Below are 18747 nucleotides of genomic sequence, written 5' to 3' on the forward strand. Positions count from 1 at the left end.
AAATTATGAGTATTTTTATTGTCGAGCACAGATGGAAGATAATAAAGCCTCACTTGAAATTTAAAAGGGCAAAACAGAGATTGTTAAATTTACATCAGCACAGACAAATCAGGAAAAAAAAAATTATACATCAACAGTGCAGAAGCTACTATTTCTATATTTAGACTTACCAGATGAGGTCTCCCAATAAATTTCCTGAAAGCTGGCTTAATGAACCTCATAGGCTTTTGGAAGACATCAAGTTGAGAGGTCTGTAACTTTGAAAGACTGCAGCTTTGCTGGTTCCTGATGCGTAGGAGAGAGAGAGGGAAAAAGAGAGAGAACAGTAAATATGTAAAGCCATGGCATGTCAACACCTTGTATTTTAAATTAGCTTATTCTGGCAACTATATTACAAATGCAGAGTGGCAGTTTTTAAGTAATTTTTTTCCTAGGACATTCGACAAATTACTAGTCCAGGCTCGAATTCCACAGAATTATACAGCAATCTGTATTCTTTTCTGCAATGACAAATTGGCAGAGGTGCTCTGCTTCCTGAAATTCTGGCTATGGAAGTCAGGCTTTCCCTGGCTCAGCCCTCTCGGCGAGTCACTGCTGCCCCCCACTGGTGGAAACGCTTTTTGCACTTCAGCCCCTTCACACCACTAGAGCTGTAAAGCTGTACAGAACTTGCCATTTCATGACACCCCCAATACGACAGAAGCTCAGATAAATAGCTACAGACTCCAGTTTCATCAGCAGCAAGCAGTTTATTCTGGATTTAAACTTTTGCTTGCTTGTTTTTATGGCGTTTGGTTGTTCTTGGGTTTTTTTCTTTTTTTTACTGAGCCTATTGCTAGTATAGATGCATCTGTGTCTAAATAAAACATTTACCAGGAAAAGTAACCCCCAGAGTCAAAACTCATATTTTATGAAACAAACAAACAAAAAAGACAACAGTTTACCTTGCTGAAAAATAAATTACTAAGGAAAAAAATAGAGGCACACTGCATAAGCTCATAGGCATCACCAGTATCTCACGTGAGCTGTTAAAACCCCTCAAGGTCAGGAAAATTCTGAGATGCCATTACTGACCTCAGCCTGAATTACCCTGACAGCATAACCCTCCTCATGTCAAACTCCAGAACAGCCACACTTAGTAGGGAATTGTGCACTTCTGACTTTGAGCACATAGACAAAAGATAAGCAGGACAGTAACTGTGTAACTGGCAAAAAAAGAAAGAAAGGAAAAAAAAAAGCCTTTCCAGAAAACTAGGCCAAACATACACTGAAGATATAGCCCCACGTATGTAAAGGGCTACGTGAAAACAAATCCAGGGGAGTTTTTCCTTCACTTGCTAACCTTAACTTTTTTGGTCTGAAGAATCTCAAATACAAGAAGTTACTTCTGCAGCTTCACAAGTCAGTTTTTCCAAATGTGTGTATGGCCATTAGTTGCCATTATAGACTGCATTTAAAATTAACAAAGAGCAGCACATTAGGAGCAATCTGCAAGTCATGACTACAGTGTGGATACATTTCATTACTGTGGCAGTGCTTTAATCAACATTTCTGCTAACACAAACAAGTCCCTCTCTCAAGTCAAATCTCACAACATCAAAAGCAGAACAGGATGACTGAGGTTAGCAAACACCTCTGGGGCAAACAACTTTAACGAAGCTGCTGGAGGAATTCACAGCAATAAAACACTATTCCAGAATTCCAACTTTTCAAATTCTCCAGGAATCAGAAAAATTCCAATTATTTGTTGGTATTCCACATTCCACCAGGGCAACACAATAATGTATTCATCCTAGAATGCTTTTATGAAACTACAAAATACCAGGAGAATGTTGTTATACGGCACATCAAGGAGTTTAAAAATAGTTAACCATCTTTAATTTCCTCTCCTCTTCCCATTTAGTGCTACAGTTTGGGCTTGCTTTTCATTTTTTCTCAATGCAGTTTAACATCTTTCAAGGTAACACTTCATTACAGTAGTCTGCAATGTATGTCTGCTGAATTTCAGTCCCACTCAAACTTTCTAAGGCCAAACTACGGAAAAGAATCACAAGTGTGAACATAACTGTGTAAGGCTCCAAAAATGAACACATAAGAGAACTACAGGCTTTAGCCAACAAAATGAGTTGCTAATTACCTTGGCGTTACACCATCTACATGAAAGACTCTCTCATCTTCATTCTTCAACCTCTCTTTTCTTCTCCTTTCTATATCATACCGTAGATCATTTGGATCTTCTAACACTCTTACAATGCTCTAGTTAAAAGGAAAGGTTGAAGCCAAGTTAGGTGGTATGAACTAAAAACCGACCTGGTTCTGCTCCTCAGGGGCAGCACCCTGTACCTAACTTTGTTAACACAGATCAACTGTCTGCACATAGGACAGGTCCACATCAACACGGGGATCCAAAGTCTAAAACAGTAACAGATCCAAAGTCTAAGACAGTAACAGCTACTCCTAAACAATTACCCTTTCTTGCACTATCTGCCTTTTTTACAAGTTTCCAAGCAACAGTGAATGGAGCACTGGAATTCTGCACGGAGTTTCCAAGGCATAAATATTCACATAAATTTTAGTAAATCTAAAGAAGTTCTACTAGCCTTAATTAAGTTGAATCTCTGCACACTTGTACTACAGAAAGGAAGTGGTAACTAAATCACAGTAGGCACAGTTTGAAAGAGGAAGACAGAAAATCTTATGACCCCAGATGAAAGCATGGGATAAAACAGCATTCTGAGGAGCTATGTGGATGTCGGGTCATTCTAACAGTAGGGTAGAAGAAATATTAAGGCTTTTTGTAATCTTAGAGGGAAAGCAAGAACCACATGTCAGTCACAGACTTAGTATTTACACTGCTTAAAAATCAGACAGTTCAAGCAGCAGGAATAGCCACACTCCAGCTACTCTGGAGAACATCTCTGCATTTTACTTGTCAGTGAACACAATGTACTTGCAGCACACATGCTCAGGTGTGCATTTTTCTCAAAATACTCAGAATTACTGGTAGTCTTCAAAGCATGTAAAAATTATGGACCAATAGCAAGGGGGAAATGTTGCTTACACGTATAACATTTTAACTTACTGTTTGCCAAAAAAGTTAAGCAATCAAGATACCTGGGGAGATTCAGATGGCAGAGTTCGTTTGTTCTGGAGTTCTGCTAGAGACATGTCAATTCTCCTGGAACACAAAAATATTATATAAAAAAATGCCATCATTATAAAAGCAAAAGCATTACTGACCAACTACAGAAGGCTTTAAAGAATATGGGCAGGTGCATTAGCCAGTGAATAGAAACACTTCACATTGTGTAAAGTCTGCCAAAGATTAATTAACTTAATGCAAATAAATTAAGACACAAAGTTCAACCATTACCTGTGAATTTCTGGATCCAAATGTATTTTCACTTCATTCGTATTTGTACTCGGTTTATCCTGAATTTTTGAGAACCGTTCATGTAGAGTAATGTCAGGAGATGCAAAATAATTTGCTGTGAAGAGATATTAAATACAAGAATGTTATTTGTTGTATTTGTAATGCACAGTAGGAAAATCTATCTTTTAAAAGATTAATTCTTAAGGATACCATGACAACTTTACTGAAGTGGAATTTCAAAGTATTTCCACTTTCAGTTTAACATTCACAAATGAAAGATCAGGCCAGCCCTACTTAGACATTCTTCTTACTTAATAAGATTAAACTCAACAGAAAGCTAACTAATCATCAGCTCTATGATGGTACTACCCAAATTACTAGAATCTATAATGTTCAACACTGAGCATGATGCAGTCTGAACACTAATCTGAAAAATTAAAGGAACTACATATAACTAGAAAATCGTGGCTACAGCAAAACTCCTTTTTTTTTCTCTTTTCCTAAACCAGCAGGTTATTCTCATGTACTAGTATAAAATCGTTTTGACTTTAACACTCCACGATAATGCCTCAGTTAGGGCCTGAGACCTTCTTACAGTTGTTCTCCACCCAGCTACTTTAAATCCTCAACCTACATTTTCCTTACACAACTGAATGAAGCCAAAATACAAATGAAGCCAAAGGCAAATGCCTGAACTTACAAGGACATCATATCCAAACCAACAGATTTGGGTTTAATAATCATATATACATAAACACATACATATACTCTAAATATTACAGCCACCTTTAACTTGATGAATAATTGTGATTATTTCCTGAGTAAATTCTTTTGATGGGTCCTTTTCAACATTTTGTGTTACAGATTCCATGTGCTCAAACACGGGATGAAAATTCTCATTTTTCCTACCAACAGCAGCCAGATCGTGGGATATCTGTCTCTCTGTAGTATGACTGGAAGTAGTCCTAGAACGAAAAGTTAGAGTGAATTATTTTAAAGTTAATATCTACATCTGAAAACTTGAAATAGACAAGTAGAACAAAATAATTGATTAAGAAGTTCATTTTAGGAATAAATGAGATTAAATAAAATCTCATTTTGTTCCTCCTTTTAATTAAAAAATTCATAAGGAAGAAAATTTCTTAATAAAATACAAAGAGATGACTTCACTCTCAGGAATCTTTGTTTCTGTGAAGTGTGAAGTACCAAACTTGTGAATTTTAAAGTTAAGTCATCTAGATTATCAAATATAGGCAAATGAAGATCCTGATGTATCTCTTTAGTATAATTCTGGAAGGCAATTATGCCCATGTCTTTGTTTATAAGGAGTTACCAGGCAATTTTCAAGAACAGTTCAGAGATTTTTTTTTTTTTAATCTCTCATCTTTGGGAACTGAATTATCACTTGAGCCCAGTGAAACAGCAGCAAAACTGCTCCAGGAGCAACGTGTGAATTTAAGAACGTGTTTAGCATCTTTTTGTAAATTTTTTACTCATTCTAAAGGAGTTTACACCCCAAATGGTCGCACTGCTGCTTAAACATTATTTTGACAAGAAAGTCAACACTTCTAAAATCCTGCTGTTCTTGTTGCAAGGAAAATGCTTGTCATTCCAAAAGATATGCTGAGGACTCAGAGGCCATGTAAAAGCTTTTAGGATGAAGACTGTTAACGGTGCATTCTGCAACGATTACGTGCCTGCCCATCCTGTATAAGAAGCCTACAAGACTAGAGTTATATATAAAAATTGTATCAGAAATAGCCTCTAGCAGGTGCATTTATCTGCCCCCAGTAAACTGGAAATAAATGCATGCAAGAGGGAATCCAAACAACCTCAGCTGTAGATGATTTGAATTATCTACCTGCTCCCCAGGTTTATAAAGAAACTATTCTTCTTGGCTCAGTCATTTCAAGTCAGGTGTTTCTTAAATGCCTAAAGTAGGTAGCATGAACATCCCCATTCATCAGCTTCTTTAAATCTAATGTTCTTAAAAAAATAAAACACTTAGGATTTCTGGCTGCAGAAGCAAACCTTCCACACATAAAATTAACTGCAATCAATGCAGTAGTTTCTTTAGTCTGCAAACAATTACCATGTGCATTGTGTATGACCTTCAAAAACAGCAGCAAGAGGCTACCAGACACAAGAATCGTCCTGTGGGTTTGCAACAAAACCCAACAACAATCTTCCTCTCATTATCATTCAGGAAGTTAAATGCTTGTCCTGGCCTGAGGGTGGGAGTGGGCATTACTCCATTTTCCTTTCCTCAGTCTTTAATATTAGCCCCTTATGTGCAGTAACTTGTCTTTGTAACCCTCCACTGTATTACATATTTCTGAAACAGTGGAAAGGGAAAAATATTGATACAGATGTTTTATTTGGGACAAGAGACAAAATACCTTTAAAATGAAGGCTGATCATTTTGGAAAGGAAGGTAATCTCTTCCAAAAGCAATTACTATCAATATAGGATGTTCTGGCCTGCAATAGCAAGGCAACAAACCAGAAAAAAAACCTGCAAAAAATCTAACAAAACCAAACTGCTTACTCTCTACCACATACTCATCATCTAAAGTTTCATAGTATTACCACTTTTTTTTCTGTTTCAGCTAGCATGAGAAATGCTAAATGCAACCACAAGTATTGCACAGAAGATAGACACAAGCAGACTCTACTGCTTTGCAGTTGATGCCTCAACAGGTTGTCACTTTTTTACAAAAATAAGTGACAAGTCAGGGATCTCTCATTTATGACAGTTTTACTGAACTTGAGATCTTGATCAGGGAAGTTTTGTTGTTTGGTTTTCGTTTGTTGGTTGGTTTAATTTTTTTGTCTAATAAGAGGTTTAATAGGTAACTTTTCAGTCTGGGCAAATTAACATTTTTAAAAGAAATAAAACCAAAAGAAGTACAATTTTAGTTTGTCCTGTTACTTCCTAAAGAAACCGTGCTTTCCTCCAATCCCCATAAACCATAAAGAAATCAGAAGAAAGAAGAGGAGAGGGGAAACCAATACCTGTACTTGGTCACCATTTTCTTCAGATCCACTTTGATTGTGAGATGTTCCCTCATACAGTTGACATCTGACACTTTCACATCTGAAACAGTATGACTTGAATCACGCTGGCTATTGGAGGAATCTACGTTTTTCCTCAATTCCCCGTCTTTCCTTACTCTTTCATTCGGTTTGTTTTTAAAAGATCTCGGCTCAACATCCGTTTTGGGAGAGTTAACACAGGCATCGCAGCCCTTCTTTGAGCTATATTTAACAGGTACTTCGGCGTGTCCTTCTTCAGTCCGCCTCGCTCTTCCACCACTAAAGTACTCTAACTCTTTGCTATTCCGGGCACCTTTGGAAGAACCGTATTTCTGCTCCTCCTGCTTCGCGTACTTCTGAGCTCTATCGCCCGGAAAAGGCTTTTCCCCCTCCGGATGCCTGCGCCGTTTGTGACTGTACTCATAGGCTATCTTTGTGACAGAACCCCCCACGTACTCCCTTTCAGCCGACCGGTGGGACTGGGCACCCGGGTATCTTTGCTCCTCCTTTTCTTGGTAGGGTGGAAAAGAACGTTCTTGCTTCCACTTGGAATTTCTTGCTACTTCTCCACCGTCATACCTCTCCATTTCCTTAGCCCTTTTAGACGTGTGCCCATATTCTCTGTAATCGTGATCTTCAGGATACCTGTGTTGACATAAAGCAATTTACACTTGCACTAGAGAAGAAAGCGAGAACTTATACGTGCAGAATGCTGGACAGCAGAATGCGTGGCAAGTTAACCCAAAATCCCTCACGCCAAGGTACAGATGTGCAGGGGCTCTTAAGAGGGAAATATTATCCTCTCATTACTACAGCCAGCAATACGATTTACTTAAAAGACAAACACTTCACTAATACCAGTCGCCCATAATTAAACTACAAAGTGGCCAACGTGTTTCAAGGTGGATATCTTCAACTATAATGAAAACAGACTTTCACTTGAGGCTTTACACCAAAATACCCAGGGTTTAATTATTTTATTCCTATACCTCTTCTGTAAAGAGCTCCTTGCCGTAAATTCATCAGAAACTCTTCTGGGTGACTGACCATACTTCTCTTCATGTAACCTCTGGTGCCTCAAATCATCTTCATGCCATTTTCTTTCAAGTTTACATGAAGACCCTAATGGTCTATGAAAAGGCTTCATTCCTTTCTCGTTTCCAGTGACTCTGTAGTGATCAAACACATATCTGTCCTCCATTTTGTGTTGGTAAAATGGACGATCATGCTCCTTATAAGCTATTTCCGAGTATTTTGGTGGTAACTGGCATCTCCTATTGCTTTCAGTTCTTTCAGATGAATGTGTTCTGTAGGGCTTATGACTGTAAGCATCTTCCATGGGAATTCTTTTCAGGTTTGGTGAAGGTGACCTACGTTCATATATTCTCTGATGGTTATTTCCATGAGGTGCAAACCTGGAATTGCTTTGTCCATATTTTTCATCTTCTGTTCTCCAAGGCATGGGTTTCTTTGGGTCCTTACGGAAGCTTTTATATTCACAGTCATAATTAATATGAGCATGCCTTTGCCTATGGTGCTCTGGACTCCTAAATGCTGGAGATAAGGACCTAGAGCAAAAATAAAATCCACTTTCAGTAGTCCATAAAATTGAATCATCTTCTTAATGAGAACACCTATTCCCTAAGGAAGTAGAGTTTAGTAGACAATTTTAACCAACTTGTAAAAAATTTAAATCCAGGATATGCAAAGTGACATTTTCTTGGCTAAAGCAGCAAGCTTACTTTTACTGTGTTGAAAGTTTTCATAGTAAAGATACCCACTCGAAATAGCAGTAAGTCAATCATTTTTGTCTCTTCAAAGTTTTTAATTTAAAACTTAAAATAATTTCATATATATGAAGTTTCCACTACATTGAAAACAACTGTTAATCATATTTTCACACTTCTCAAGCTTATTCCTTTATCTTTCTCAGTGCCAAGAGAAAAAAGAGGAAGGAAAAACAGTATATAAAGAAACTTAAAAAGAGGAAAAATGCCTTTTCAGGTTTTCTTCGCATGTCAAAACAACCCCCAAAGCTTACTGAAAACATTATAAAATATTCTATTTAAAATGTCATACAGGTAGGCTTTTTCCTACAGAAAAGACCAAATTTCAAGAAAATGCTTAGGTCTTTTTGAGTAATTGTATGTACATGTTCACACATGTATACATATGCACTTCCACACTTACTGCAGCTTTTGCTATTAAAGATTTAATTGCATCACTCTGCTTAGCATTTTCACCTACACTTACAAAAACAAGGGCAACCTGCTAGGAGGTTTTAGCCAAAATCTGCTTAAATAAAGAAAAAGCAGCACAAGCCATTAGCAAGAACCAGAAAGTAATCCCAGACATAACAGTTCTGCCTGTATTCAAGCATTCACTGCACTCTCTCAACACACTCTTTACGGAAAACACCAAAAAATGCAAGTAGGAAAAAAAAAATCAAGGAAGTCACTTGCTTTGTACACATATTGCAAATGTACAATTTGGCAGAACTGTTTGCTCCATTTCTGCAAATGAGTTCAGTCTCAGAACCACAGACCTTCCTAAAAACATAATGGCTGACTTCCAATAGCACCCGTACTGCGGTTGCTGTCCCATGTTGGTCTGGTTATGGCTTGCATTTTAGTGAGAGCTGGGGCATTCCTCCCTGCTCTTACTCAAAGGACATATTCACAACTATCAATCTAGTATGGACATGGATAGGGTTTCTCTTTTTAAAAACAAAGAAACAAATTAGAAAACCCACACATTTTTCTCCATTATCCAAACTCTCCCAGTCTTGTTCATCCCAACTTAGTCTGTTCCTGAAACCAGCAGAAAAGTACTTTTGAGCTCTCAAAAGCTCAAAATTGTATTCTAACCTCCTAGTTTTAGCACCTTGAATTTGCACTGGAAGCCTTACACATTAGGCAGGTAACTAACAGCACAAAGTAAGCTGGATGTTATTCTGGTGACATCAATAACATGTTACTAGGCTAATGTCCAAGGAGAAGGGCACTGACTCCCGTGTTTCCAGTTTGTGTTATGCTGCAAGGCATGTTTGACTGTGCTAAAGATCAGTTTGCAGTTGAGCCCCCAAACCTCAGAAAGCCCAAAGCGTTTGAACTAAGAAGTTTAGGAAAAACCAAAACAACAAACTAATTCATTTTTTTCAACAGCCCCTCCCTGTAAACCAAGAGCAAGTTACAGACATTTAAATGCACAAGGTAGTGCTTGAGTAAAAATAACCTTAAATAGTTTGGTGCTTCAATTTTGTGCTTAAGGTAGTTCTAAATCCCAAAACATGGAAGGTGAACAAGGTTCTTGACAGACTGCAAAAACTTAACACCTCCAGCTTAATAAATATCATCATCATCAAACTGTGAGCTGGAAAAACACTGTAGAAGGTGTTGAGCTTGGAAAACAGATTATAATTTACAAAATACATTTTACAAATTGCAATTCTGTATGTAATTTTCAGGTCCTATCTATAAATCTTCATAGAGACCTACATTTCAGAACACAAGTTCTAGATATCTACCTTGGTTTCCATCGTGGTGATCTTGATCTAGATCTTGTCATCTTCTGTCACGTGTTTATGAGTTTCTTGAAGCTGTAAAAATGATACAATTTACTAGTTTGATGACAAATTGCAACAGGAGTGGTTGTTTTTAACAAGTGTAGTATTAGATGCTTCAAAGTTGGGGTGAGGCATAATTTTAGGACGTTTTACTTAACAGGTAAACCTCTAATACCCATTTTAAGGCAAGTAGTTGGGTTTTTTTCTCCTAATTGCTTATCTTATTTTCTTTATAAAGATTTAAATATTTGATCATTGTTCCATTTTTCTCACCATCTATTCACCCTACTTTTAAATGTTAATAAACTCATAAGCAAGTTGCAGCAACTGAAAAATTGCTGTGGTTGTTAGTATGTGTTGAATGCTGTAGATGATAGAGGAGAAATAGACAGCTTTAAAAATCAAATTTGTGGGAAAAAAAAGGGTTTGCATCAAGTTATATTCTGAATTCTATATATATTTTTTATTTCAAATTTTTAATATACACCAATATTTTTATATGGTTACAGACCTCCTGTAAGCTTTAACTGCTCTATCAAATCTTAACTGCTAGATCATCACATATTTCATCCAAATACAAGCATATAGAAAACGTCACTTTTCATTTTTATACTTCACCTGCTAATAACCTACTACCTGGACACATATTTAAATATACAATGGATGCACTATGACAAAGTGCTGCTCCTGACTCCTGAAAGTAGCTCTGGGCATCCCTTCTCATAAAAGCTACAGAACAATGAGAACAATATCAGTGCAATCTGCCCTTTAGCTCTTCTTTGCAAAAAGATATTGGGACCTTGGAAAACAAGTGATGAAAGTATATACCAACTCACCAGTAATGTGAGTGGTGAAAAGGAATGAAAGCATTATTCATTATTTAGCAAACACAAAGGATTAAAGCAGAGTGAAATTATTGGCTAACTGGTTAAAAACTGCAATTTGGACCACATACCCATACCTTGCAATTGCCACAAGATGCAGTAAAGGGCAGAAATATAAACAGATACAAAAGCAGGTCCATCAACAGCTCTAAAATTAATGAACAACCAATCACTTGAAACTGAGGAATACGCCCAGGTCAAGGTCACTCTCTAAGTGCTCTGGTATTTTCTGTAATTATTTGCTCAGACACTCACGGAGACAGAAAACTAGTCTGAGCTGGCCAAGCATGGCCTTTCTGATACTCCCAGTGTTCAAATAATTTCTTTAACTAAATCTTTTACCTGAAGAACTGAAACTGAAAGGGGAGAAGAAAGCTTTAGGACACTACCTGAACTATTGTGCACCCACGTCTGACCCAGTGCCACACACATTCCACCCCATGCCACTACTTGGTCAAATAAAGTTTAATTCTTTGCTATATTTGATTTTTTTTGTATGAGTAACTCATGGCTGAAACAACAGTATCCTAAGAGAAGAATGTACAGCATATTTCTTATGCCTACCCCACAGGTGGATGTTAGATAAGCCACCTCCTATATTTCAGAGTGATTCTGGAAAGTTCTCACTGAGTTGCACAGTAAGCTAACCAGACATTTATTTGCATCACATAGCATTAGCTTAGTCCTGGAGAAAAACCTCTGGAATTTTTTAAAAATCTCAAAACTCTCCTGTTCACCATGAGGTTATTTGCTCCACAATGGATCATTCCACGTGATAAAGTACAAAGTTTTAAGTGTTGCAAGGGATAGTGAAGCAAAAAAAAAATCCAATCCCAAAGTACCACAAGGAGAAAATACAATACTTGTTCCCTGAGCTTTCAAATATGAAGTTATCCCTGCCTCTTAGATCCTAAAGGCATGTATCTGAGGGCTGCACAGCATGAATTAACTTCAGACCCTTTGCTTACTTGAACATCACGCTAGCCAAAGTTAAATATGATGCTCCAATGCCAGTATTCATTAAATATTATTTTTCAAAGAAAAGTAATGCTGTGACAAAAATGCTTGGCTATTTTTCACCCATACAAACACACCTTACAAAACAGAACATTATTTCAGAAACAAAAAAACACACTCCCCAGCTAACACATTTCAAAACGTGGTGTGTGCCCAGCAAGCTTCAAAGATTCACTACTATCCTCTCTTCTGGTTAACTTTTAAAGGTGACAACGTTTTACGTGCTGATCAAATTATTTCTTTATATCTTCCCTTCGGTTCTGAACTTCACTCTTCATTTTCAAGTGAGTACGTAAACACCAAGAAGACAAAAGCACCATTAAACCCCACCCATCCATTGGTACAGAACCTGATCTGCCAGACTGATCGAGGGAGAAACGGAACATACATAACGAGCAATTCCTTATTCTTTCGAGACTGGCTAAACAATGGTACCTAAAAGCCTGAGAAGCACTGTGACAACATGTCCTAGATCTTGCCTTAGGATAAGGAGGACTGCTGTAATTTCCAAAGAAGACACTCCTTTTGTTTAGTGGAAAGAAGTGTTCGTGTGTTTCAATGCACCTCCTCAAAAGTGACCTATGCAGTAAGATTTCCTCACAGAGGAACACACCATACAAAGGCAGCAGACACTCGGCCCCAACCAAGAGTCCCCATGTAACACCAGAATCACAAATTAATCTATATAGAATTTGTAAACCCGTTGCTAAATCCAGGTTTAAATCACCTCAACTAGACTAGCAGTATGGTTCCATACCAAAAGCAAGTTTTTTGTAGGATGGTATTGGGTAGCAAGCCTGTCTATAGCAGAATTACTTGAATCAAGTGTAGGCCCTACAGTTTCTGAGTCAGCATCCAGGTGCTTCTGAAAAGCCAGGTCATGTTGGAGCAGAAATAAACCAGGACCTGGTTGCTCTGGGCTATGAATTTCTTCAAGACCTTCTGCTGTGCTTTGTGAGATGCTGTCACTATGAAAACATGAAGAACTATTTTTTTAACTAAAAAGCATTATTAGGTTCATAGTGCTGCTTGTGTTTGCTGTGTTACAACAATAAGTGACTTATTGGAGGAGTTATCAGTAACTGTGCTTAGACAGTTTTTAAATATTAATGGGAATCCCACCTTTTATTTTCTTTCCCTTGACTTTTGGAATTGAAATCTCCCTCTCAGGAGAAATGGCCTCAAGTCTGTTGCCAGCTCTCTTTGATTCCACCCTTGAGAGATCAGTGCTTTAACAAACACAAAATTCTTGTAGTATATATCTACTACAAACCTGAAAGCAGTATCTTGAGACAAGCAGCTCAAAACCAACCAGAAACTGTATGGGATGTGCCAATTTGAACACATGTTCTTTCAGAAAGGCTATAAATTTTTACCAACTTGCTCTCCTGAACAGAACAATCTTCAACCTCCTTGACATTCTCCAGCAGAAACACAAGAAATCACAAGTGACTAAATGACTGCAGTCATCTACCTGGACAGAGGGAAATGGAGCTCTTCCTAATGCAAAGAGCCCCACAGCAGCAAGCCCGAAACAGCTGAAACCTTGCTAAACCCTGTGTCTGTTCACCATACACAGTAGAAGCAGTTAACTCTCCTGTAAACACTTACAATTGTATGGACTGTTTTATAAGGTTTTTGGATTCTTCTATCATCTACAACAGATCATGGAAGAAATTCTATTTAGGACACACAGGAGGCAGATCCAATACCAACAGGGCTCATCACCAGGGAACTGCTGTTCAATGCCATTTCACCTCCAGTGAAGGGAGAGGCCATTCCTCACTCCTCACCCTCAGTGAGGGATTGCCCGGCCACCACTGCCACTGACTGGCAAACCTTTTAGAGGAGAGGGATAAGCAAGTCTCATAGGTTGGGTCCCACAGCTGACAGGAAGACAGACACTGACTCCTGCTGCAAAAACTACCCACCTCACTTTTCTCTCACTTTGCCCAAATAGATAAGGAGCAGCTCCAAGCTTTCCATTGACTGTCTTCTAGGCAGGGATCAATCGGAAGCTGCAAGGGACACGCCAAAGTCTCTATTGTTGCAGTGTCTGTCAAGAAAATAAAACCAGCAATTGATACTCAATACCAGGACAACCAAGTCTTTGACAGAAATACAGTCAAACTCCCAGCTGCAATCCAGACATTTAAAAAGAAAAAAAAAAAATCTTAAAATCTGCAGTACAGAAAGCCATCTACACCATCATTAAGTGAAAAGCATAGAACTGGCAGCTTCTCTAGTAGGTAGGTTAGAATATCTGATTCAAAGGCTGTCCCAGCAGCACCCACCCCAGACACTGTCCAAGCAGAACACAAGCCTGGCATGTTCTTTTCTATTCAGCTTCCAGGCAAACCTTATCATCTCCAACAGCAAACGCCCAGGAAGGAGTGCAAAACCAGACAAACACCCCCCAACAAACCAGTCTCAGTGTTTCTCAACCTGCAACAGGACTTTTTTCGTCAAGGCTTCCTAGATTGGCTTCAGTACCATCACCACAGGCAGAGGTTTCCAATGCAGTGCTAGGTCATGCATACACCCATTTCTCTGTGAGCTTTCCACTAAACACCTTTGATCTCAAAACCACGGCTCCCAAATGGCACCTGCATCCACCAACCCCAGCCCTCCAGGGGCTGGAGAAAGGATGTCACCAAGCCTGGCCTGTGCTCCAGCAATGCTGTCCCAGCACCAGAGGTGCCTGGAGCCCAGTTACAGCTCTGCCAGCACATGGAGGTGACTCCCATCCCAAGGCACGTCACCTCAGGGAAGGACATATGTGACAGGTTTGAAAACTATGAGCTAGAGCATCTGTTCAAGTCAAGGACACACACTCATCTGAGGCAAATGAAATTCTGCTGAGGGATTTCTAAACCATTCCCTCTTTTAGACAACACAGCAAGTAAAAGATCAATGCAAGTGACTGAGATCCAAATTTCCATCCTCAGTTTTCTCATGGCCCTCCTATATTCAACAACTGCTCTTTTTGATTACAGATCCCTCCTCCTAGACTTTTATCACTCTCAGAGCACCTTCCACATCTCCAAGGTTATATTTTGGATCTCCACAATATTGTGTAGCAGGTCCGGTAGCACCACCCCCAGGTCACTGCTGTCTTACAGCCTAAATCCTCACCACCAACACTACCAGGGAGATGATCCTTTTTTTTTTTTTTTAAACCACCTTCATAACTTGTCCTCCTTCTCAGCTTTATCGTTTTTCTTTGGCACAAGCTGGGGAAGGCAGGTTTTATACAGGTTGTATCCCAATGCCAAGGATTGTTAACAGACAACCAGGCCTCAAATTAGCACGGTAACTGTGCCGTGCAGGGACACTACAGAAAGTACAGGCCTAGCTGAAGCATACAGAATTTCCTAATGGACCACTAAACAAATTAGTAATGGAATACATAGAAAGTATTCCCCCGTGCCTGCATATTTGAGCAAAAGAATAAAAATAACTGAGTAAGTCTACTGAATATATAACTTCTGTGTTCTCATTTAAAGTAACCCGTTTAATGACACTAATTAGCAGGCGATGCCTCACCTTTGCAGAAAAACAGATTACAATGCCAACTTGGAAGGACTGAGCAGGATAAATCTGTGTCACATAGTAAGTGAGGTGTTTAACTCTCCAATAAACCTTTTTTTTTTTTTTTTTTTTTTACACAAAGAAAGCACAACCCATACACATATTAGTGAGCCATTTTTATAATGTGTTGAATTAGAGGCCTTTAACACCTGTCCACTACAGTGTCAAATGTCACAGCACCATCCCCAGCCACTTCTGCCTACCACTTTCTAAGGGAACACCAGAAGCATGTCATAGTCCCAGAGACAAACTACCACAACTTCCTGCCTCTCTAACACATACAAACCACGATGGAAACCTTTGCTTTTTCACCTTAGGTCAACAAAACCACCAGGAAACTAAAATGAGACCCTTATTTATTCAGAATCAGAGATGCCACACAGCAGCATTACCACGAGGCTGGGAAGCCCGGGCTGCCTTCTCCAGTCACATCAGAGAAATGCACCCTTGCTGGAAGACTCCCAGCATGTTTCCTCCCTTCCCTGCAGACAGCGAGCGCCTGCTGCCACCTGAGAGGAAAAGCAAACCTAACTCTGTGCAACCACATCGCTCATCAGCTTGCTGCAACACCAACCCAGCCACTGTTACCTCCTTGTGAACACCCACAAGCCAAGACTGCACAGAAATCAAGCCCATCTCATCCCAGCGCAGGCGGATGGAGAGTTGGTTTGATCACTCTTACAAAAGCAGTGGCAGAAATACCAGTTATTTTGCTGAAGGCAGATGTGGAGGAGTGCATGGACACTCAAGACTGACAGCTGTTTATCAGGATAAGAGGGTGTGCCTCTAGAGGAAGTTAATTAATTCAGTTCACCTCGTCAACACCAATAGTAGGGAAAAAATGAAATGGGAGAAATCCTCATAGCTTCTGATGAGTCTTACAGAGTATAAATATGAAACAAGGGGAAAGACTTAGTCATCCGTGTTCTCTGCCCCTCTCTGCCCAGCCCTGTGTCAGGCTGCCACAACATGACATCCATCATCAGAGATCCTTCCATGCCTTTTGCATATTTCTTCCCCTCCCTTCCTGGCATCCTCTTCCATACTCTTCCTCCAGCCATCCACACCCAGCAAGACTTTCATGAAAGATTCACTTTTCCTTGAGGCCCACAAACACGCAAGGTAAGCAGCTAATTAAAATCTCCCAGCAATTTGAGTAGCCTTTGTTTTAAACCCTTGTAACTCAGGAACCTAAACTATATTTATAAGTGACTTGGGGCATTTAAGAATGGCAGTAAAAATTAGGTATTGCTGTCCTGGATGGAGTTGAGCCAAGTGAGTAGACTGCTATCAGTGGTTCCTCATGAGACGCTACTGCACCCCAGGGCTGTATGAATAATTGTGCATAATGAACTAAACCAACCAAAGAAGTATCAAAAAAACCACTGATTTGGACAAACCAGCACCAAGTCATCTTGCTTTGGGTTGACTCAGTCTAGAAAATATATTAAGCTAAACCAAAGACGTGCTGAAATTGAGATGTAACTGCTATACGAAACCTGTACCGCTTAAAGTCTTCACAACGACTTTAACTGGCGTAAATCCGCGTGTGACAACGTATAGATTACTGGGAACAGGGACTGCTGGCATTTATGCCTTGCTCACCTCTGGGGTGTCCTTACAGAGCAGCGAGCAGCGATCTCCGCTCTGCGGTGCTGCCGGCCCTGAGGATTCACCCCACACGGCTGTTCTGGAACACTCCCGACACGGGGGCACGGCCGACAGACCCGCGGCGACTTTGTCGCCCCTGCCCTGCGCTTTGTTCCTGCCCTCCCAACCCTCGCCGAAGGCACCGCACCACGAACACACGGGTCTGTGCTCAGGGAGGCGCGGTCCGGGTGCCGCTGCCCCGCCAGACCCAAGATGGGAGCAGCGCAAGCCCCGCCGACCTCCAGCCCGGCACCAACGCTCCCAACGGGCCGGCCCTCCCGGGGGGCACCTCCCACCCGGCCCCGCCGCCTCCCGGCCGGGCCCTCGGGGGGCGCGAGGGAGACCCGCGTACCCCGGCCCGGCTGAGCCCCCGGGGCGGCTCGGCCCGCCCGCTCTCCCCACCCGCCGGGGCCGGGACTGGGGCTGGGGCCAGGCCGGGGCGGCGCTGACAGGGACAATGCCCGCGGCCGCCCCGACCCCGGCTCCGGCTCCCCCTGCCCGCGGCACCGGCCCCCGCCCCCCTGGCCGGGCCTCAGCAGGGCCCACCGCGGCCGCGGGGCCGGTCCCCGCACTCACCGCCTGCGGAGCCGCTCCCGCCGCTGCTCCGGCCGCCGCCGCTCCGCCCCGAGCAGGTGCCTGGCGAGCAGCGGGGCGGGTCCCGCGGGCCGTGCGGCCGAGGCTGCTCCCCACGGGCGCGGCGGAGAGAAAGGGCGGGCGGGGGGCGGGCGGCCCGGAAGGGGCGGGCCGGGCGGGGCCGGGAGGTGGTGGCTCCGGCACCGCCCCCGACCGCCCCTCTCGGGCCGGGGCCGCCCCCGCCCCCCGGGACCCTCGGGCCGGGCTGTGTTGCTGCTGTTGCTGCTGCTCGGGGCGGCCGCGGGGCGGGACGGGGAGCTCTGGTGCTTCCCGGCGTATTGAGCTCCGAGCAGCCACTCGGCTGGAACGCCCCGTGGAAAGCAGAGCCCCTCCCGTGACACCGGGGGCATCAGGCACAGCATCGACAGCCGGTCGAGGGAGGGGATTGTCCCGCTCTGCTCTGCACTGGGGCGGCCTCACCTTGAATATTGGGTGCAGTTTTGGGCACCACGATATAAGAAAGATATTAAGGGGCAACAAAGATGGTGAAGGGTCTCGAGCGGAAACCGTTTGAGGAGTGGTTGAGGGCACTTGTCTTGTTCAGCCTGGAGGAGACCTCATCATGGTCTACAACTTCCTCACTAGGGCAAGAGGAGGGGCAGGCACTGATCTATTCTCTGTGGTGACCAGGGAGAGACTTGAAGGAATAGCCTGAAGTTGTGCCAGGAAGGGTTGGAGTTGGATATTAGAAAAAGGTTCTTCCCCCAGAGGGTGGCTGGGCACTGGAACAGGCTCCCCAGGGAAATGATCACAGCACCAAGCCTGACAGAGTTCAAGGAGAATTTGGCCAATGCTCTCAGGCACATGATGTGACTCTTGTGGATTGTCCTATGAAGGGATAAGGGTTGGACTCAATGATCCTTGTGGGTCCCTTCCAATTCAGAATATTCTGTGTTTCTGTGACACTTCCCACCACCCCTCTAGCACAGGGAGTGGCTGCGCTCTCCTGCATGGGGCTGGGGGTGGCCAGAGCGGGGCAGGCCCGAAGTGCTGGTGTTT

The 18747-nt window shown here is 41.9% G+C and overlaps 1 protein-coding gene across 6 annotated transcripts in view; it reads right to left on the minus strand.

Moving 5' to 3' along the window:
- BCLAF3 (BCLAF1 and THRAP3 family member 3) overlaps positions 1-17834 on the minus strand; it is a 57064-nt gene extending 39230 nt beyond the window's left edge. For 5 of the 6 annotated variants that reach the window (XM_050332553.1, XM_050332551.1, XM_050332548.1 and 2 more), the window contains exons 1-10: positions 17692-17834; positions 13806-13930; positions 9935-10006; positions 7398-7976; positions 6388-7053; positions 4160-4338; positions 3374-3488; positions 3115-3178; positions 2138-2256; positions 171-285 (exon numbers count right to left, since the gene is read on the minus strand). In XM_050332553.1, the coding sequence (XP_050188510.1) occupies positions 171-285; positions 2138-2256; positions 3115-3178; positions 3374-3488; positions 4160-4338; positions 6388-7053; positions 7398-7976; positions 9935-9975 (1878 nt within the window). In that variant the 5' untranslated portion in view covers positions 9976-10006; positions 13806-13930; positions 17692-17834. The remainder of the gene's footprint in view (positions 1-170; positions 286-2137; positions 2257-3114; positions 3179-3373; positions 3489-4159; positions 4339-6387; positions 7054-7397; positions 7977-9934; positions 10007-13805; positions 13931-17691) is intronic. The other variant, XM_050332549.1, reaches the window with a different exon arrangement.
- Between the last annotated feature and the right edge of the window lie 913 nt (positions 17835-18747).

This window comes from Myiozetetes cayanensis, unplaced genomic scaffold, assembly GCF_022539395.1.
Source record: "Myiozetetes cayanensis isolate MyiCay16 unplaced genomic scaffold, myiCay2020 scf5-8, whole genome shotgun sequence".
NCBI classification, from domain to species: Eukaryota; Metazoa; Chordata; class Aves; order Passeriformes; family Tyrannidae; genus Myiozetetes; species Myiozetetes cayanensis.